Source organism: Lagenorhynchus albirostris, chromosome 20 (assembly GCF_949774975.1).
Source record: "Lagenorhynchus albirostris chromosome 20, mLagAlb1.1, whole genome shotgun sequence".
Taxonomy (NCBI): Eukaryota; Metazoa; Chordata; class Mammalia; order Artiodactyla; family Delphinidae; genus Lagenorhynchus; species Lagenorhynchus albirostris.
Genome location: NC_083114.1, coordinates 40,807,288 through 40,828,924, shown reverse-complemented (window position 1 = coordinate 40,828,924; position 21,637 = coordinate 40,807,288). Strand labels below are relative to the sequence as shown.

Genomic DNA, 21,637 nt, shown 5'->3' with positions numbered 1-21,637 from the left:
CGACCCCTCCCGCTCGGAGGCAGCTTGAGTGGAGGCCTTCCTGCTCCCTCTTCCTGCCTCCCTCCGCCCTCCCTCCCGGGGCCTTTGCAAGCCGCGGTGTCCTGTCTGGGGTCAGATAAGCTACCTAAGGGGGGTTGGGGCGCAGACACTCCCACCACCCCAGGCCTCCCCTTCCGCAGTTGGCTCCGTTATCACTTTCGCTTCAGTTCGCTCCGTGGGTCAACACTTAACGGGCCGCGGCTGCGGGCCCGGGCCGTGGGTGGTGATAATTCAGACCGCGGCGCGCGCTCGCCTGGCTCCCCCCCCCCCCCCCCGCCCCGAACACCATGGAGACGAGCCGGTGCGGGAGATACGCGCCGCCTCCCCCTGCAGAGATGCAGCTCCAGGTTAGCGCGCTCCCGGCTCGGCGGCTGCCTCCCCTCCCGCCCACCCCCGCCAGCCCCGCGCCGGGCCCCTGCGCCGGTCCCGGCGGGCTGCGAGCCCTTCTTCCCTCGCTTTGAGCCCTGAAGAAACCTTGTCATAGGCTCTTGTTCCCCGCCCCGGCCCTCGGCGACAGCCCCTGGATCCCCGATGCCAATGGGGCCAAATGGGGAGACTGTCCTCTCGCCCCAGCCTCCCTCCCAGGCTCAGGCCGACCGTTTGAAAACGCAGGAACAGGGGGATGGTGCCACCTGCTGGCCTCTGGGAAGAGGCCGGGGAGGAAGGACCGTTGTGAGGCTCCCCCGTCTTCCGCCCAGAGGGCTTGAGAATGGTCTGGGCGCTGGCGCTCAGCTGCCACCTTGGAGACCGCGTATAGCAGCAGCTGATAAGGAGGGGCAGGGGCCAAAGTTCTCCCCTGCCCCCGGTAATTCCTGCCCCATCTTCTCCCAAGACCTCAAGTTCTCTAGTCTGAGAGGCACCGAAAGTAGTGGGGTGGGGATGGCACCCTTGAAACCACAGAAATGGGAGCCGACTGGCAACTTCAAGCTACACCTTACAGCACCAGCTGCGCGGGAGGAGAGGAACAAAACGACTCCAGCGGTCCCCACGACCCAGGAGCCATTCCAGCAAATTTATGAAAAAAAATATTTTATTCAAAAACACTGTTTACACAAATGTGTAGCCTTTGTACAAATGCTTCCCGTCCCCACCTTCCTTGAGAGACGTTTCAACCTGGGACTCCTTCCACTGTCAGCTGCCCCTGGCTGCGTGTGGCAGCTTCAGAGGGAGGAGCGTGTGAGGTTGGGAGCGAGGCCTTCGCAGACCACAGCCGGTTATGCAACTGTGATGAGGCCTATTCCAGGTTCCACCTCCCAGCAGAGTGGGCCTCGAACAGCTTTTACCCCGCCCTCCAAACTCCACAGGTGAGCTGCAAGCCCCTGGTGCTGCCTCTTGCTGCAGGGTTTTTCCAGGAGGGGTTAGGGGATCAACACTGCAAGTCCTGGGCCTCCTGTTCACCACATCCTCGACCAGTCCCTCCCCCACCCCCCACCTCTTCCATAAGTAAGCAAGGTTGCAGATAGACAGAGAGGTGAGGAAAGAAGGCTGGGGCCAGATGGAGGGAAGGGGATATGGGATGGAACGAGCAGGAATGTGGGCAGCAGCATTATACACTTGAAGCTGGAGCCCCCTGGCTGGGGACCAAGAGGCCAAGAAACTCCATCCTCACAGCAGCTCTGATAGGCCCGATGCAAAAGACCCGTTTCTGCCATGTTAGGGACATGACCGCGGATGGCCTAGATTAGCTCTCAGTTCACAAAAAGCCTGGAGTCCATAGTCATTAAAGTATAAAATATCACTCAGAACTGGTCTCTTGATTCTTCCAACCTCCATCCTGAGGGGAAGAACCAAGAGACCAACATGTATGTTGCTCTGTACGAGAGCAGATGCACGTGTATATATATATATATGCACACACACTTGGGAGGCAAAGCATCTAACTCAGGAGTAAAACTTGAGCTTAGAGACGTTACCTGTCTCCTTTCCCTTCTTGAATCATTCCATTCAAATAGCTACTGAGCAGACAAAGGCTCTGGCAGGAATAGGTTTGCCTGCCCGGCGTACCTGCAACTACAGAAGCAGCTCAGTCTCTTCCACAACAGACAGACCCAGTGGGCTCTTGGAATGCCTCCATCTGAAGAAAAAGGCAGCCACATACCTAGGACTGCAAAGGCGAGGCAGGCACACCTTGTACACAAACGTGCGCATATGCATGTGGACACGTGCTGCCGGCAAAGGCATCAATATGCACAGCGATACAGAAACAAAATCACAATGAATATGAACCCTGCACGTTTCCAAAGAGAAGTGCAGGGTTCAAACAAACATTCACGAGAGCGAGCCTCTGGCAGAGGTGAAGAGCCCAGTAGGCGGGGAGAGGCGGGGGTCCAGACTGTCCAAAGGGCGTCGTAAGAGTTCCTCCACGTGCCGGGCCACATCCATGGTCTCATCCAGGTCGAATTCTCCATCCTGGTCGAGGACGGGGTCAGGGCTGGTAGAGAGAGAGGGACGTCAGAGGGAGCTGGCATGCCTCACAGCCCCAAGCTCCTGGGGGACAGCGTCCAGCCTGCTCCCCACTCAGACCAGAGTCTCATGGGAGCAGGACCCGCTCTGGCTAGACTCTCACACCCCAAGTTGAATAAGTCAGTCACTGGCTTGTTGGGAGACACCCCAGTTCTAGTCTCATCGCTCACAACCTCATCGAGCGATCTCAGGGGGATGAGGTAGTTGGGTGAATGAGCTGCCCATGAAACCCCAGGCACCACTCACTGAGCACCTATGAAGGCCTGGGCCTTGCAACCACGTTACACCAACCCTCACAGCCACCCATAAGGCAGGTATTTACTCCACTTTATAGAGGAAGAAACTGAGACTCAAGCATGTTAGGAAACTTGTTCAGGGCCACCTGGTTGGCTGGTGGAGTCAGGATTGGAATTCCGGTCTTTGTGACTCCCAAGCCTGCGGTCGGTCGGCAGCAGGCCACCCACAGCTTGGAAGAGAATTAATTCTCTTCTCTGGGAACTCCAGAGAGGAGCAATTGACACCCTGTTCCCACACAACTCCTAAGAACAACTACCCCATCCATAGCCACCCTGTATCAAGCCCTTATAACAGTCTCATCTGGGCTAAATGCTCTACCTGCACTCTCTCACTCAATCCTGACCCCAGTCCCACGTGGTAGGTCTTTTTGCCTCCATTTTACAGATGAGGAGACTGAGCATCAGAGAGGCTCAGTAATTTCCCCAAGGTCACACAGCTAGTCAGCACCAGAGCAAGGACCCTGCTACGTGTAGTTTCAAAATGCTCTATGCTTTTCACCCACCCTGCACCTGGGCGTGTGCCAGAGCCCGGCCCGGCCTGGTGGTCTCAGACCTACAGGAGCTCCGGGTTCCTTGCCCACCGGCCCTCTGCTGCCCAGCCTGAGGCCAAGTGCCCAGTTCCTCCCCTCGGAGCCCCAGGAGAACACAACCTACTTCTGTGGGTACATGTTATAATGAGCCTGGGGGCACACGGCTGGGGAGGGGGCCTGGTCCATGTAGGTGGCACTGCTCCCGGCAGAGTCCGCAGAGGCGCTCACAAACCTGCGAGAGGAAGCAGGGCACAGCCTCAGCGGCGAGGGGCTCGGGGGCCGCCTTCGTGTCTTTTTCAGGTGCGGAAGGACAGAGTGCCCGCTGAGCCTGGGGCCCTGGCTGCAGGAGCGGGGCCCTGGGTACCGACGCCCTGGTGACCAAGCCCAGCTCCCTCCCCACGAGGGGTGGCGGTGAGGGGTGAGGAGAGCCAGGTGTGGGGGGGGGGCGCGGTGAGAGGAGAAGAGAGGCAGCAGGAGACCAGAGCTGGACCCGGGACACTTACTCAGGGACCACTTGCTTGATCTGTGGCTTCACGTATCCGTCCACTGCTTTAGCTGCCGAGGGCGGGGGGAGAACGGTGATGAGAACTGAAGTCTCTGGGAGCTCCCAGGGGAGTGGAAACCCACCTATGCAGTCTGCCTCCCCCCACATTGCCATGCGGCCTCAGCAGGGATGAAATTTCCCCCAGATTCCCAATAAACACCCGCTGACAATAAACACCACCCAGGCCCTGGCTTCAGTCTCATTTTGCTTCCTACACTCAACTTGAGGGTAGGTTTGAGGGTGGAGAGCGGTGAGGGCAGCTGATCGAGAGGGGAGTCGTGCACTATCTGTGGGTTTGCATTACGGCTCCTCCCCCAGCCCTGCAGCCTCTTCCTCCAAGGGCACAGAAGTGAGTCCCACTCAGTGTTTTGCTTTGCAGGGAAGAAAGCTGGGTCAGAGGTTTTGCTTTCCTTTTCTTCAGTTGTGAGCCCTGAAATCCTCTCCACGTGCCTTGCACCATCCCACCGACAAACACCCACAGGGGAAACGGCCCCTCGGCTCTTCTTGGGGCGTCCCCACTGCCTAGCCCCGGGAGTGTCTGGGCAGGACGCACCGAGCACAGGAGTATAGTACTTGGAGAAGACCTCATCCTTGGGCCGGTCGGGAAACACGTAGATGAGATAGCTCAGGTCCCCCAGCCGGTCGGCCAGGGACCGGATGGAGAAGTCCCGCGTGGTGAACGGCTTCAGATTCCACAGGTTACGGTCAGCTGTGAAAAGGCCAAGCTCATTCCCACAACCCACCGCCCTGGGGAGGAGGATCAGAGCTGTGGGGCTTCAGGGCAGGCTTGCAGAGACATCAGGGCTTTTACTAGCCTGCATGGCAACCCCACCCCTGTGCTCCTCGGCATAGGGCGATGAAATGACCACGGACAAGCAGATACCCACAAGGCTGGGTCAGGGCAGAGAAGGACTCGCCCGGCAGTTCCGGAGTCCGGGAGGCCAATGATTTTAGGTTCTCCCCAGTGGAAAACAACAGAGAGGGAAAGTGCTTCTGAGCAACACTCCTCCCACCCTCCAAGCTCAGTTCCCATGTCTCCCACCGGATACCTTCTAAGGATGCAGGCCTGATGGAGGATAGGCAACGAGGACATGGAAGACAGGGCCACTGGGGCTAGAGTGTGGGCACGTAGGGAACTCACGAGAGTCAAACTTCCAGGCAATGGTGATGCCCCCTATTTCTGAGTCGCTAAAGCGCAACAAGAAGGTGCCGTCGGGCTTGTTGATGAGCAGGTCATGGGCCTGTTGCTTATTCACAAAACCTAGGATGGCCCTGGGTGCATCAAGCATGCAGTGTCACTGCTGGCAGCAGCCACTGTCCCCTGAGCCCATGACCTCCCAGACCCCATTCCTCTCACCCGTCATTCCAATGGGGCTTGTGATGTTTCTTCAGCACCTCCATGACCCCATCGAACCACTGCCAGAAGGTGTAGTTCCAGCCTGGCAAGTTCTCCTGAGAGTCCCCAGGAAACCCCCAGTCAGGGCTTGTGGCCCCGTCGTCACGGGTGGTTCAGGGAACACTCAGTGCCCTCTTGTCCTCACCCAGACCTTCTCCCAGTTCCTCATCCGACTTGCCCCACACTCCAGCAAACTGCCACAGCCCCTGCTCATATCCTAGAGAACCAGAGAGTACACCGGCCTCTTGCCTCGCAGACACAGGGGTCCGGGACAACCCCGCGGGGTGGGGGCCGGAGGTGCAAAGAATTGTCCAAGCTGGAAGAGACCTCTAAAGTTATTCCTGCCCAGCCCCTTCGCTTTACAGATGGGAAAAGCGCAGCACAGAGGAGGGAAGGGCCCTGGCCAATGAGTTAACACATCGAGGGCTAGAGCCCAGGGACCCTGACTCCCAGCTCCGGGTTCCTCCCATCGTCCTGCTTCGGCTCTCATGGCTATCTGCGTTCCTTGGGGTACTAGCCCCCATCTCTCCTGGTTGTAGAAGAGGGGGGATGGGGGGTAGAGGGGGGCCACTGACCAGGGGCAGTAACCTGTGTGTGAGGTGGGGGAAGGGTGGCAGGGTGGTCCCAGGCAGGCAGCGGGCGGCGTCCCTCACCCTGTTGAACTGGGACCAGGACACGGACATGCCGTTGTAGTCCTCGAGGTGGCTGCTACCGCTGTTGAAGAGCTTCTGCGCCAGGAACACGAGGTTCTCCTTGGTCAGGCCCCGGTTGCTCTGCACTTCGGCCTTGAATTTCATGTTGAGCGCCTCGCACAGCTGCGGCCACAGGACTTTGTCAGGCACTGCAAACGGCACCCTGCCCTGGTGGGGAGAGAAGAAAGGAAAAAAGGCAGATCGAGGGAGTAGGAGATCTTTACCCTCACACAGACACAGATACCAAGAGATAGAGGGGAACTGAGAAAGGTCCAGAAAAGGGGACAAAAATGCAAGGGAAAGAAAGGCTGGGGGCAGGGGCAGAGGGGTGGGCATACAGGGATGGAGACCCAGACCAGGACCCTGGGGAGAGAGATCAGGGACCAGAACCCCAAGACCACGCTCACAGACCTAGGAGACCCCAGTCCCTTGACCCAGAGCCCAGACAGAGCCTAGGACATGCCGAGGGCAGGCTGTTCACACCAGCTGCCCCCTGACCCCTGGTCTGGCCCTAGGGTTGGGGAAGACTCAGCAGGGGCCCTGGGGTTGGGGCTGACCCTGGGAAGCTCCGAGGGGCCGAGGTGAGGGTCTCATGGGGACTCACCGGCTCAGCAAAGGCATTGTCCCATAGCACGGTGGCAGTAGCATTGTGGTCCTGGCTGCCATGGACAATGACAACCACAGGAAGGGACAGGGTCTACGGGAATCCAGGGAATGAGGGGTGAGGGCATATGACCACCGTCTTGCCCTCCTCTAGGGGGAGACCCCCCAACCCTCATTCCTCAAGCCCCTCCCAGCAAAACGAAACCAAAAACAAACAAAAAACACAACACACTTCTTCTTGGCCCATTGCCTAAACTCTGCGGGCTGGTGCGGGATTAAAACCTCGCAAATGGGCACCAGCAGGGTGACATTAGGTTTTCTGAGAGCATCACGGGGTAACTGGACTGAGCCTGTGTGAGGATTCAAGTCTCTGGCTTTCCCAAGCCAGCCGGGCAGCCTGCAAGGAGACGGGGAGCCGGGTCTCACCTTCACCTGAAACACAAGCTCATTGCTGCCAACACTGAACTGAGACTCAAACAGGACCGTGAACTTCTCCTCTGTCACGGACTCTGCGCCTCGCCGGTCAGCGCGCTTGATCCTCTTCAGCGACTGCAGGAGGTCAGAGGGGAATGAGGAGAAAGCCGCTGGTTAGAGGACTCGGCTCTGGGCAGGCCTCCCTCCATGGGCGGGGCCCAGTCCTCACCATGTTCCTGAAGTGAGCGCTGAGGGTGCCTGTGGCCTGGTGATACTCCATCACACAACAGTTGTTCAAGATCTCTCCGCTGCACTCACTGCGAAGCGGAGAGGAACCCATCTCTACTGGGCCCAGGCCAGGAGCACCACCCTGTCTGCACCCTGGGCCCAGACTTCTCCAGAAAGCCCTGCCAGCAGCCCCTGCCCCTCCCCTAAGAGCATTTCTCCGAGTGTCCCTGGGCTCACTTTCTCATCAACCTGAGAGCACCTGAGCAAAGTCTCCAAGGGTGGGGCCTGTGTCTCTATCACTAAAATTCCTTGGGTATCAAGATTGATGTGGGGACTACTGAGCCCCCGAGCCACAGCTACTGAGCCCACGAGCCACGACTACTGAAGCAACGTGCCTAGAGCCCATGCTCCGCAGCAAAGAGAAGCCACCGCAATGGGAGGCCTGCGCACCGCAGCGAAGAGCAGCCCCCGCTCGCCGCGACTAGAGAAAGCCTGCGGGCAGCAACAAAGACCCAACGCGGCCAATAAATAAATAAATGAATGAATAAACAAATAAATAAATTTAAGATTGATGTGGGGGCCTTCGGCAGTTTCTAGCGCACCTGAGATAAAAATCATGACCACAGCCTACAAAGATTCCCGAGATCAACCCCTGCCCACCTCCCTGGCCTCACTCAACAAGCGAGCCCACTGCCTTGTCTGTTTGCTGAACACGTACGCTCAGTGCCTGCCTCGGGACTTCTGTACTTGCCCTTCCTATCTCCACAAACACTCTTTTTTGCGGTACGCGGGCCTCTCATTGTTGTGGCCTCTCCCATTGCAGAGCACAGGCTCCGGACGCGCAGGTTCAGCGGCCATGGCTCACGGGCCCAGCCGCTCCGCGGCATGTGGGATCTTCCCGGACCGGGGCACGAACTCGTGTCCCCTGCATCGGCAGGCGGACTCTCAACCACTGCGCCACCAGGGAAGCCCTCCCCAAACACTCTTGACCTTCTCATTCAGGTTTCCACTCAAATATATCCTCAGAAAGGCCCTCCTTGACTACCTATGTACTGCAGGCGCTGTGATATTGCTTTATTTTAATTTTCTGTCTCGAGGTTGGGCAGGGACAGGACCAAGTTCTGTGTGGATCACAGCTGTGTCTCAGTGCTCAGCACAGGTCCTGGGACACCCAGCAGTGAAATCCTTGTTGATTTACTATGTGTGCGAAGTGTACGCCAGGACAGACAGAGTGAACTGGAGCGACACGGGGCCACATCGCAATGCAGGACAAAGGGTTTCGGAGGGGGAGGCCATGCTGTCCCCATCACCCAGGACGCCTGCTGTAGAACAGAGGCTGAGCTGAGGGAGGGGCAGACGGGAGCAGGGCAACGTACTTGCGGGTGTTCTCGTTCTTGAGCAGCGACTTGGCCTGCTGCTCACTGATGATGGTCGCCTTCACCTGCGGGGGGTTCATGTGCACGTTCAGCTTCCCGCCCACCAGCAGGCGCACGGTGGCTGCGAACTTGGTCTGGGTCTTCAGGACCTGAGGGGGCTGCTTCTCGATGATGAACGTGCTGCGGGGACACAAGTGACCAGGTGACGCCTCAGGGGACGGCGCTCCGGCCCCTCCCTCCGCGTGGCGAGGCCGCCTTGCGCGGGGCACGGCAGGCGAAGGAAGGGCTTGTGGCACAGCGCCCGGTCCCGGGGGGCCACTGCGAGTCGGGGGAGCTGGCAGGAGGGGAGGCAGTGAGATGAACTCAACAGCTGAAATGGGGGGAACAAGCCCATACAGTGTCCACGAGAGAAACTGGGCAAGGTGAACCGCAAGAGGCCACAGCAACAGGCGACAGAGGGGGATGGGATGAGGGTGTGAGGCACAGACGGAAGGGTTCAAGCCAGAGCGCCCCGTCTGTAAAGACCCTGCTGCCCGCGACCCAGGCCAACCGGATGGGGCCTGGGCGAGGCCAAGAGGCAGCAATCACCTGGTCACCAGGGCTGAGATGATGTCTGTGATGGTGGCGTTGACCTCAGCCAGCATCTCCTCCACGGGGCCGGGGATGGGCAGCTGCTGGCAGAGGTGCTCAGCTCTGCGGATCTGCTGCCGGTTCTGCCAGATGATCTCCGCCAACTTCTCACACCTGCACGGGAGCCCCGAGGCCAAAGGGAAGGACAAAGCCTTCAGCCCCTTCCTCCAGGCCAGAAGCCAGAAGGCTCCCAGGCTGGGGAGAAGGCCCAGACCCAGCTCCACCCCCAGGAAGCCTCGGCGCCTTAGCCGCCCGGCCTGTCCACTGAGCAGAGCACGGCTGCCCTGCCTTCCAGAAACACAAAGAAACTCCCAAGAGGAGCGACCCTGACTTGGGTCCAACCAGCCTGAGCGTCGCTCTGCACACCTGGCCCCACCCCACTCCCTCACCCAGGGACGCCCCTCCCGGGGAAGGTGGCACAGGACGGGGGCACCAAAGTCTGCATCAGGAACCAGACCACTGGTGAAATGAGACCTGTGCCCCGACAGAGGGAGCCGGCTGCTCACGGAAACACAGGAGCAGGACAGCAGCCGGTGGCGCCACGCTGAGCCCCTGCCGCCCCCGCCTGGCCCCCCACACCACTACCAGGATTGTAGCACGTCCAGGCTGCCCTCGGGGGGCCCTCCGTTCCCCGCCAGCTGCTGCCGCCGCTTCCACTGGATCAGCTCGTCATCCAGAATGACGGTCTGCTGCTTCCGCAGCAGCTGCAGGGTCTTCTGGTGCTTCTCGGCCAGCTCCTGCAGGGCGGGCGAGGGGAGCGGCCCTTCTGGGCTCTCAGAACACCCTGCAGGGCCTCCCCTCACCCCTTGCCGACCCGCTCTGCCCTGCGTGCCCACACAGGGGGGAAGGCTCTGGCCTCCTGCTCTGCTGGGTCCTGCTCTCCTCCTGGCTCTCTCCCTCCCTCAGGTCCACGCCCGGGAGGGCAGGGACGCAGAGCCCACTCACCACGCGGTACTGCTGCAGCGTCTGGGCCTCGCGCTGCAGCCAGGCCTCCAGGGACACCTGCTTCTGCTGGAGGGCCGTCTCCCGGCTCAGACGCTCCTGGGGGTTCAGCTGGGCCAGCTGGGCAAACTGAGCTGGAGGAGGGGACAGGACACCCACGACCATGACCTCCCCGGGTCCAGCTGGGAGCCCGGCAGAACTGCACTCACCTGTTCTGGAGGCAAAACCCTGGAGGGGACACAGCTGACAAGTGGCCAGTCAGGGTTCCACAGCCATGGTGCCCAAAGATGAGTGGGCTCCGTCCCCTGGCCCCCCGACTCTGAGCTCCCCTTGGGGAGTGGGGAGACGGAAGCTCGGGGTACAGCTGAGGAGGAGCCAGCCCATGGCCTCCCTGTCCACTCAGCCCTCCTCTCCCCACGTGGGGTCCGGCTTAGAGCCACCCTGCCTGGTCTGAAGTGTGTCCTCGCCGTTTAAAAGGTGGGTGAACTCGGGCAAATCACCTCACTCTCCCATGCCTCAGCTTCCCCAGGTGTAAAATGGGAGAATCACGGCACCTGCCTCAGTGGCTGCTGTGACGTTAAATAAGCAATGATGCAGAAAATACTCAGGAAGCTGCCTGGCACCATCAGCTCCAGGTGAGAGTCAGTCCTCACGGTCAGTGGGGTTACAGGACGGGATTAAAGGCTGATGGAGCAGCTCTCAGGACAAAGCCGCATCGGGAAGGCCCTGCTCCGCGGGGCTGAGCGCAGCAGCCTCTCCTCGGGGAAGCGGGGTGGGGTTTCTCCAGGTGCTGAAGGGGCCTAACATGTTTGTCCAGGTTGGGTCACTGTGAGCTCAGCAGACCAGCCGGAAGAGGGAGGGAGACAGAGCGTCCAGGGCCACTGGGGACACGAAAGCAGCAAGATTCTCTCAAGAGAGGGAGGCAGCTTCTCTCCACACCAGCTGTCAGGCATCTCATCGATGGCAGGAATAAGGTAACGAGGCCTCACTGACGAGGCCTTTTCAAAAAATCTGTTATATAATACTTAAGACCTAGGCAAGTATTGATAGAAAGGATGATACAAGGAACACCTGTGTATCAAGACGCCAGCTTAAGAAAGTAAACATTTCCACAGTTAAGCACCTGTACACCCTCCCCTGCCGGCATCCCCATCCCTCCCTCCACAGGCAATCACCATCCTAGATGCTGGCATTCCTACCCCCACCAACAGGCTTTTGGAACGTCCCACGGTCCTTACTGGGGCTGAGTCAAGAAGATGAGAGCGTCAGTCAGCAGGTCTTGGTCAAGTTCCTGGCAGGCCTCTGAGGGCCATGTCACACTGACCGAGGCCCTGCCCTACGGACGCACAAAAGCAACTAAGGACACACTAAAGCAACCCTAGACAGCCAGGAAGGCCCAGAACTAGAAGAGAACTTAGAAATATGGCTCCAACATGACTGCGGGGGACGGAGCAGGTAAGGAACACAGCAGAAGAATCTGGAGAGCCACCTCGGAATCCTGCCGCCCACAGGGAGGTGGTGGGGATCCCAACACCAGGCCCAGCCTCCTTATGCAAGTGACCCACTTAGGTCTCTCCTGGCAAATTAGAGAAGCTTCTGGGAAGGACGCCAGGAGACTTGAGGCAACTGTCTGCTCCACTGGAGGGAGCTGAGACTTCCCTTGCACACACGGATCAGTAGTCTGTGTTTCTGATGGGTGCACTTGATCAATGAGACTGAACTGACATTGCACGATGGGGACAAACCCAAACCAGAATCGAAACCCAACCTCACAAGTAGGGAACAGAAAACCCCAGAACAGGATCATCAATACTGTCAACCAGTCAACGGCCTTGGGTAGAAATAATAGCCTGAAATGTCCCGCTCCCTAATGTAGCAGGAGGGCCTTCCTTTCTTTCGGGTCAGTCTGGGATGGATTCAGATCTGAAGAAGAGCTGCTAGAATTATCCCCCCAACATTTACTCAACAGCTGCTATGATTCAGGCAATATGCTAGTCTCAGGGTACAGAAAACACTGACAGGGCAAGGTAGGAGGAAAGCTTAAGTAGTTAAATTAAAATAGAATCTTAAAAAATTTAAACAATTAAAAGGAAGAACAGAGGAACAAATACTGAAAAGGGACAAAACAAAATAAATATTAACATGGGGACCTCAATTGCTATTACATTAAATATTAATGGACTAAACACCTTAATTAAAAGCAAAGATTGTCAGAATAAATAAAAAAGCTGGACTCAACTATATGCTGTCTACATTTCAAATGTTAAAATGCATGGATAAAAATATGTTTCTATTTAAAAATAGAATAAGAAGGCTGGAGGAGTAATACTAATAGCTGATAAAGTAGACTTCAAGGCAAAGAGTGTTACCAGAGCTCAAGAAAGATATTCCATAAGTATTAAGGTGTCAATCAATCAGAATGACATAATAATTCTCAATGTATATGCATCTAATAACAAAGCTTCAAAAATACATAAAAGAAATATTTACATAAATAATTGGAAAATTACACAATACTATAGGAGATTTTGATACCTCTCTTTCAGCATCTGATAGAACAATTAGGCAAAAAAATCAATAAAGATATATCAGTGATTCTTAAAGTGTGAACCAGGGATCCCTGAAGGGTTCCTAAGACCCTTATAGGAGGTCCACCAAGCCAGAACTATTTTCATAAAGTCATAGGACCTTATTTACCTTTTTTCCTCTTATTCACTCATAAGCATACAGCAGAGTTTTCTAGAGGTTACAAGATATGTGATGTTACAACAGATTGAAAGCCAGCTCCAGCTATCTCCTATTAAGCCTAACATTAAAGAGATTTGCAAAAATGTAAAGCAATGCCACTCTACTCACTAAATTTGGTGTGGGTTTTTTTAACTTTATTATGTTAACATCATATATTATGTTATATATGTTAACATTATTGAATTTATTATTGCTATCTTAAAATAAAACAACTTCAGAACATACATTCAAGTCCACAAAATACATTCACCAACACAGAGCATATGCTGGGGCATAGAACAAGTCTCAATAAATTTACAAGAAGAGGGCTTCCCTGGTGGCGCAGTGGTTGAGAGTCCACCTGCCAATGCAGGGGACATGGGTTCATGTCCCGGTCCGGGAGGATCCCACATGCCGCAGAGCGGCTGAGCCTGCGTGTCCAGAGCCTGTGCTCTGCAATGGGAGAGGCCACAACAGTGACAGGCCCGCGTACCGCAAAAAAAAAAAAAAAAAAAAAAAAATTTACAAGAAGAGATCATATAGAGTATGTTCTCTGACAACAGTGGAATTTAACAATGAAATGAAAATGAAATCAATAATGATATGACATCTAGAAAAACACAAAATATTTGGAAATTAAATAATATACTTCTAAATAGTATATGGTAAAATAATTAATCAGAAGAGAAATTAGATAATATTTCAAATTGAATGATAATGAGCATACAGCATATCCAAAATGATGAGATGCAGCTAAAGCACTGATGAGAGGGAAATTGATAGCTCTGAATATATACATTAGAAAAGAAGAAAGGCCTAAAATCAATGACCTATGGTTCTACCTTAAGACACCAAAAATAGAAGAGCGAAGGAAAAGGCAGTTTGATACTTCTTGTTCTCACTAGAATGGGGTGGTACAGCTCTGGGGTCAATTTGAAGTGAAGGAAGATGAGCCACATTTCAAGACTCTTCAAAGTGTACCTGGGGTGAATTTCTTCTGAGTTAATTTTTCTTTCCCTACACCCTTATCATGGCAGTCACTAGCAAGTTATAGACCTAGGAGACAGGAGAATTTTCCACTGTCACCTCCTCCTCCCATCTTTACCTCCTATTAGGCTCAAGAAGGGGCATTCCTGGAGTTCCACCTCTCCCCAGCCTGGTTCAACCAGGGGACTCCCAACCTAAGTCCTCCCTTTGACTGGGGAACACTTTGTCCATATTCATTCTTTCATTGATTCATTCATTGAAATATTCACTGAATATTGGTTAAAATATAGTGATGTTATGACATATCTCTAGTTAAGATCCAGTTCTGCAACTTGCAAGAAACCCAGGCCAGGGCTTCTCTGGTGGCGCCGTGGTTAAGAATCCGCCTGCCAATGCGGGGGACATGGGTTCAAGCCCAAGTAACTAAGCCCATGCGCCACAACTACTGAGCCTGCGCTCTAGAGCCCGTGAGCCACAACTACTGAGCCCGTGTGCCACAACTACTGAAGCCTGTGCACCTAGAGCCCGTGCTCCACAACAAGAGAAGCCACTGCAATGAGAAGCCTGCGCACCACAACGAAGAGTAGCCCTGCTCTCTGCAACTAGAGAAAAGCCCACGCGCAGCAACGAAGACCCAATGCAGCCAAAAATAAAGAAAATAAATTTAAAGAAACCCAGGCCAAATTACGTGTTCTCTTTGAACATCAGTTTATCATCTGCAAAACAGGAATAATACAACTACCTATTTTTTAGGGCTGTTGTAAAGGTTATAGTGAATAATGCATGCAAAGGTTTTAGCCTGGAGCTTGGCCCATAGCAGGGGCTCCATCACTGGGAACGTTACTCCTCCCAAGCTTTGGATAAGGTTCTGGGGAGACAGACGTGGATCTAGCCCCAACCCTGCAGGAGTTCACAAAGTGGTCTCACTCCCGTCCCCCAGACACACGCTGCCCTCCTACAGCAGCCTTACCCTGGATCCTCAGGCTCTCTTGATACTGGATGATGAAGTACTCTTGAGTCTGCTGCAGCTTCTTCAGCTCATTCTCTGTGTCCTGTGTGACCAGTCGCAGCTCCTCAAGTGTCTGGTTGATCTGAAGGTGTTTCTGGGACATGGCATCAACCAGGATCCCAGAAGAAGAGCTACCCTGGAGACATATCAGGGGAGAGTGTGGGCAGCAGTAAACTGGGCAGTGAGGATGGAAGAAAACCTCAGGCCCTGGGGAACGCCAACACTACAGACACCAGATGCCAGATCTAGAATAAGAAGGAAGGGTACTTTGAGTCAGAAGGAGAGTCATTTGCCAGGATGGGGGTGGAGGAAGAGAAACAGGTGACCTGGCAGACTATGGCATCTTCATAAAGCATGGAAGAAACTTCTATTGCAGTTCTAACCTCCACCAGAGTATCCCACACAGGGTCCATCTGGGTTCTCTCTGGAGAGACTAGAACTCAACATGTCCCAGGAGTTACCTGGGTTTTCCTACTAATGATGATGACCCCTCATTTCGTAGTCATTCGCTGACCCGATGCCACGATGCCACCTGTGCTAGGTGCTGGGGACACAGTGGGGGACAAGGCTGTGTGAACACACATCATCTGTGTCCTCACTCGAGACCTTCTTGTGACTGAGGGAAGAGGGTGAACCGCTCACAGGTGGCATCCTGGAGACCCCAAGTGAAGTGACAGGGGAGGCATCCACAAGGGCTTTGTGGATCCAGTCATTGAACTGCCCTGGGCGGATCTATTCCTTCAACCAAGTCTTTAGGGCCTTTCCAATGACCTGCTCTCAGAATAAAATCCAAACTCCTTCCACACGCTCCACAGCCCTAGCCGATAGCCTCTGCCTACCCTACCCGCAGCACCACTGCTGCCCAAGCACACCCGCTACTTTCTGTTCCTGAACACATAAGCGTGTTCCTGCCTCAGCGCCTTTGTATTTGTTGTTCCATCACCTGGAACATTCCGGCACCAAACCTTCCTGCGGGCGCTTCCACTGGCACCTTTTCAGAGTGACCCTCTCTGACGAGCCAATTTAAAATAGGACCTCCCTTACCGAAGGTGTCTTTTTCTTGCATGTTCTTTCTTTCTTTTTTCTTTTTTTTTTTTTTTGCGGTACGCGGGCCTCTCACTGCTGTGGCCTCTCCCCTTGCGGAGCACAGGCTCCGGACGCGCAGGCTCAGCGGCCATGGCTCACGGGCCCAGCCGCTCCGCGGCATGTGGGATCTTCCCGGAACCGGGGCACGAACCCGCGTCCCCTACATCGGCAGGCGGACTCTCAACCACTGCGCCACCAGGGAAGCCCCTTTCTTTCTTTTTTTAAATTTATTTATTAATTTGTTTTTATTTTTGGCTGTGTTGGATCTTCGTTGCTGCTCATGGGCTTTCTCTAGTTGAGGCAAGCGGGGGCTACTCTTCCTCGCGGTGCGCGGGCTTCTCATTGTCGTGGCTTCTCTTGTTGCAGACCATGGGCTCTAGAGCGCAGGCTCAGTAGTTGTGGCTCACGGGCTTAGTTGTTCCGCGGCAGGTGGGATCTTCCCGGACCAGGGCTCGAACCCATGTCCCCTGCATTGGCAGGCGGATTCTTAACCACTGCGCCACCAGGGAAGCCTGCATGTTCTTTCTTGTCTGCCTCCCTGCATTAGGATGTGAACTCCTTAAGGCCTAGGACCTTGTCTGTCTTGTGCACCACAAAATCCCCAAGGCCCAGGACACCAGAGGTGTTGAAGAACAGCTTGATGACTGGGAGAACACTTATTTCCCCCCAACCATGACCTGCATCGTAGGCATGTATTTCTTAATTGCAGCCGAACTCATTTGTACATTTACAGATAGCTCTGTAATTGCACCAAGTCAAGAGTTGTACCAGTTGACCCTCTGTGACCTGGCTTCTGCCCAGTTGGCTCCCTTCTCCCCAGTAGCACTGAACACTTACAGTTCTTCGAATGTCGTAAGGTGGCTCACGCCTTCCTGCCCTCACATATACTGCTGTTATTTTTGACTAGAAAACTCAGCCTGCCTCCTTCCTCCCTCTTTCCCCACTGTAGTTCGGGCATCCTTTTCCTCAGGACACCCTCCCCTCCACCAGCCAGCCTGCTCCAGTCTGAGTTGGATCCTTTGTCCAAAGAGGCCCGCTTAGCACTCAGCTGACACCTAAAGAATCTATCATCGCCTGAATTCCCTTTAGGTGGAGACCAGGACTTTATCTGTTTTTCCCGTCCCAGTCCAGTGTCAGATGCACAGCAAGACCTGAATAAATGTTTACTGAATGAACTCTCAAATTCTTGAAATCAGTCTCCACCACAAGTAAATAATAAATATGACTTCGCTCCAGGCACTAGTCTGTGGTCTTTACCTATGGGATATCATTTTATGAAATTCATTTTGCTTTATTGCAGATAATATACCATTTGTACCATTGTCCAAGCAATGTCTGATGCCTTTATGATTTCAGAACATGGGGGACGAGTCCCTGCTCTGCCTCGCTAGGCTTCGCTTCTCTGAGCTTGCCGGGTTACTTCTTCTGACATAGACCTCGGCTCTGCTTCCCCTCATAGACCACACCAGAGGATATTTCTTCTTTTGTCTCCAGTCCCATTTACTGAATGACAAATCTTTCCCCTGGTGATGTGTAATGCCATCACTGACTGACATAGATTGCATCTCCTGACGTGTATGTGTGTTTTTAGGGCCTCCTTTTCTGTTTCATTTGTGTTTGTCTATCCTTTGCCCACATAGTATCACACAATAACCCTACAGGGTAGATACTGTGACTGTCCTCATTTATAAGAGAAAAAGACAGAGGCTCAGAGAGGTTAAGTAACTTGCTTAAGTCACACAGCTAGTAAGTAGTAGAGCCAGGGATTGAAGCCGGGGAGTGGGGGTCGGGTGTCAGTCTACACCTGCATGTGATACTGCCTCTCACACTTGCCCAAGTCTTTTATTTCTTTGGTGCTTTCTCATGCCAGTGTTTATAAAACATATAAAAGCAGGTAGAAGGACTTCCCAAAACCTCTCCCCAGACCCATGGGACACTCACATTGTTGGCTTCTCGGACCAGCCTCTGTTCATTGTACAGAATATGGCGGATGCAGCGCACCAGCTCCATGGGGCAGTGGTCATACGTGTTCTGAAAGAGTCCAACAGCAGCTGTCAGTGGCCATCCTCTGCTCCCACCACGACCATTGCAGAGCCACGCCCACCCCTTCCTCTCCTCCAGCCCCTGCCTCAGCTTCCCTGGGAAGCCTCAGGAACTGTCACCAGAACCTCTATCTCTCCTGGACTTGATTTCCCCTCGCAGATCTTCATATTTGGTTTGCAGTGCATTAGAAACAGTTTACAAAGCACTTCCAATCTGCCATCGCCTTTGACTTGTGCATCATAGAAACCCTATGACATAAGCAGAAACTATTATCCTCATGTCACAGATGAGAAAACTGATGCTCAGAGAGATTAAGTACTTGTCCAGAGGCAAACGACTGAGCAGATGACTCATTAGGGCATCTAATGCCAAGGTCAAGGTACTTCCACTGTAGTCCTGGCCCTGGGTTCCTATTTTGCTCCCCTCTTCCCACCAAGTTTCTCGTGTTTCCTGCCTCTTCTGGGATGGACTTTTTACTCTTCTGGCACCGGTTGCTGGTATTTAAGAAGGGCTCTCTAAATATTCAAGTGAGTTCCAACAAATGCTCAACTATGATTACCACCCTCACCCCTTTCCTGCTGCCACCAAAACTCCCTCTCTCCCCTATATTCCTTCCCCCCCGCATCCTCAGGTGAAGGAGAAGCTACACCTTACATCCAAAACCTTAATTCAAGGCTCCAGGACAACTCTGTTCCTCTTGCACACGACTTCAGCAGCTCTTTGAAAAGCCTTTAAAAGAGCTGCAAGAGGGATGTGTGGCTGCCTCGTTGCCTCATTTCTAGAACCTGTCAGTATTCCTTTCTCTGACAACAGAATCTTGACTTGCTCTACCCCCATCCCTTCTGCTTGATCTGCCCAGAATGCAGTTTCACCCATCCCCCTTCTCTTGGGGACAAACACGCCCCACCTCTTGCTTTATAATATGCTAAGGGGAATCTGACAGGTCTGATTTAGAAAGAGGGGGTGGGGGAAATCGAAGCACAGAAAGGTTGCCGATAAGTTCAGGGACATACGGTGAGTCAGTGGCCAAACCAGGAAAAAAACCAGGGGTTCTGGTGCTGGAAAGAGAAGGCGGACACCGCACCCTGCAGATGGCCCGGAGCTCATGCCCACCCGGAGCTTCGTGGCCCCAAGCTCATACCCACCTGGAGCTGCGTGGCGTAGTGCCCCAGCTTGATCTTCAGTAAGAACCCATCTTCCCCTACTTGGTGCTCAGCCTTCTTCTGCAGCTCCTGCACCAGGCCCTCCAGGAGCTGGGTGGCCTGGGGTCGGTCCTGGGGATTGTCCAGGTCGATGGCATCCCTTGGGGCAGGGCAGGAGAGAGAAGCCTACTATGACGCCTCCTTGGGCATGGAGGTCAGGCACCAAGGCGTCACCTACTATGACGCCTCCTTGGGCATGGAGGTCAGGCACGCCTCCTTGGGCATGGAGGTCAGGCACCGACGTGGAAATCCAAGGCTCGTGCCCACAAGACTTGTTCCTGGCAGCTCCACAGGCACCAGAGTCTAGAAACATTCCCTCTCCAATCCCAGACCCCCATTTCCCTGTTCCCCTTTCCCAAGGACACCTTCCCTTCTGCACAGAGCGGGACAGACAGGACCAGAATCTCACCAAACCACAAAGAGGAGACCTAAAGGCCGAGGGGCCTGGATGGCGGCAGGCAGGGGCACCTACCACGGCTGGCTCTCGATCCACTGCGCTAAGTAATGCCGGACCTCGATGGGGAAGTGCTGCCCATACAGCACCTGCATCTGGCGAAGCGCATCTCCCTGTAGCTGTTGGGCCTGGATCCAGCCCGCCATGTCCGTTCACCTAGCGCGAGCAGAGGGCTGAAGAGGCGCCTCCTTGTTAGAGGCGAGGGCTGGGCCTGCCCCTGGCCCTGCCATGCCCACCCATCCCTGGACCGCGGTCAGGCCCGGCCCCTCCCCTCCCACAGACACGCTTTCCTGTGCGGGAAGAGAGAGGGTGAGGAGGGGAAGGCCGCCCTTCCCTCCAGCGAGGAACCCGCTGAGGCTTGGGGAGGGGCTCCCGAAAGGCAGGTGCCCTCCCCCTCTTCCTCTCCCCTCGCCCCACCGGGGCTTCCCCGGGGTGGGAACAGCTAGAAACTGAAAGAGAAACTTGATGGCGGAGGCCCACGGGCCCTCTGGGGAGGGCTGCAAGAATCCCCCCACCCTGCTTCGAACCCCGAGTCCCCATTTCTGGGAACGGGGGATATTCCAGCCCAACGTTTGGGCAACGCCACCGACGGTTCCCACCGGACGGCTCTGTCACCGTAAGCACGTGGCTGGGGTTAAGGAGAGAGGGCTGAGGAGACAGACACTCCCTCTCTTGGGCTGCGTCCCCCAGGCTGAGCCCCGAGGTCTCCCACTGTCCAGTCCCACAGCGCCCCCTGCCCTCTGCCGGCGAGGATGGCGTCCACCCTCGGCCCCCTCCCTGCATCAGCGTCCCGCGTCCCTCGTCTCTCGTCCGCGCTGCGCGCTGCGCCGAAACTCCCTCTCGGTCCCGGGGACCGTCCCCTGCACCCCTACGGCCGTCGGGCTCCGGGTCGCGCGGGGAGGGGGCCGGGGCAGCAGCCAGGGGCGCCCTCTGGGCGCGCGCCGCCGGGGACGCGCGGCCGGGCCACCCACCTGGTCGCGCAGAGCCGTCCGGCTGCGGGGCTACGCTCGCTCCCGGCCCGGGCTCCTGGCGGCGGCGGAGGCGGTGGCGGCGGCTGTTACTACAGGAAGGAGCCGAGAGCAGCGATTTCCTCCTCAAAGGTCAGCTGCCTCTGATAGACCATACACAGCGCGCGAGCTCTCGCCAACACCCCTCCCAGCCTCGGTCGCTCCCTCCCTGCCTCCGCCCTTGGTGGCTAGTTCCCCGGCGAGTGCACAGCGGCGGCGGCCGCGGCCGGGCCCCAGGCAGCGAGGCGGGGCTGGCGCCGAGCACAGGGGCTGCCCCGATGGCCGGGTCACCCGGGAGTCCCAGCCAGCCCTCGCCGGCGGCCCCGCGGAGCTGCCGCGGACCGTGCTGAGCAAGAGGCGCAGGAGTGGCTGGAGGATGAGGGTGGGAGGGCTGGGAAATCCCGGGCTCCGGAAATCCCAAAGCAGGGCCTCAGTATTCTCATCTGTAAAAAGGGAGGAGGGAAGGGTTGGACCAGCCTTCCAGCCCGGGCGTTTGTCATCTTTTGAGTCTCTAGATTTAAAAAGTTTAGCGTGTGTGTGCGTGTGTGTTTGTGTGGGTTGGGGACACAGCTTTTGTAATCTCAGAGACAAAGCGTATTGAGGGGAAAGACTGGGGATTCCAGAGAAGGCAGCTCACCCAGGGGGCCCCCACCGCCCCTCCTTCCATCACTCCCGCCACTGTGCACCCCCGCCTGCAGTAGAAAAAAGAAAGAACCTTGGCAGGCAAATGTTTCAACCCCCTGAAATTATGCAGATAAGAAATGGAGTCCAGAGAGGGGAGGGGGCTTGCGTAGGGTCCCACAGTTGGCACAGGGCCTAGTCCGCAGCCTATGGTCCATACATGATCCTGCCTCTCCACTCACCCCAGCCCAGTCACATCTGAGGCTGGTCCTGTCTTCAGAAAGTCCAGGGAGGGGTGTCTTGAATCGTCACAAGCTTAGGACTGCCTATATGCCTTGACAGAGCAGG

General features: G+C 55.5%; 1 protein-coding gene across 4 annotated transcripts; it reads right to left on the bottom strand.

Moving 5' to 3' along the window:
* Positions 1–1,051: 1,051 nt before the first annotated feature.
* On the bottom strand, positions 1,052–20,746 carry STAT5A (signal transducer and activator of transcription 5A). Of its 4 annotated transcripts, none has more exons than XM_060132831.1 (19): positions 20,633–20,746; positions 19,680–19,834; positions 19,151–19,307; positions 17,904–17,993; positions 14,838–15,012; positions 10,157–10,287; positions 9,797–9,948; positions 9,170–9,325; positions 8,582–8,761; positions 7,207–7,294; positions 6,990–7,112; positions 6,565–6,657; positions 5,922–6,128; positions 5,230–5,324; positions 5,014–5,144; positions 4,426–4,581; positions 3,832–3,883; positions 3,453–3,560; positions 1,052–2,470 (listed from the first exon to the last, which is right to left on the bottom strand). In XM_060132831.1, exons 2-19 carry the CDS (start codon positions 19,805–19,807, stop codon positions 2,308–2,310), a joined length of 2,385 nt encoding a protein of 794 aa, XP_059988814.1. In that variant the 5' UTR covers positions 19,808–19,834; positions 20,633–20,746; the 3' UTR covers positions 1,052–2,307. The 4 variants fall into 4 exon arrangements, with proteins under 4 accessions (XP_059988814.1, XP_059988818.1, XP_059988817.1 ...); XM_060132835.1 differs by having other exon boundaries at positions 6,996–7,112; XM_060132834.1 differs by having other exon boundaries at positions 19,680–19,817; positions 20,633–20,709.
* Positions 20,747–21,637: the final 891 nt, after the last annotated feature.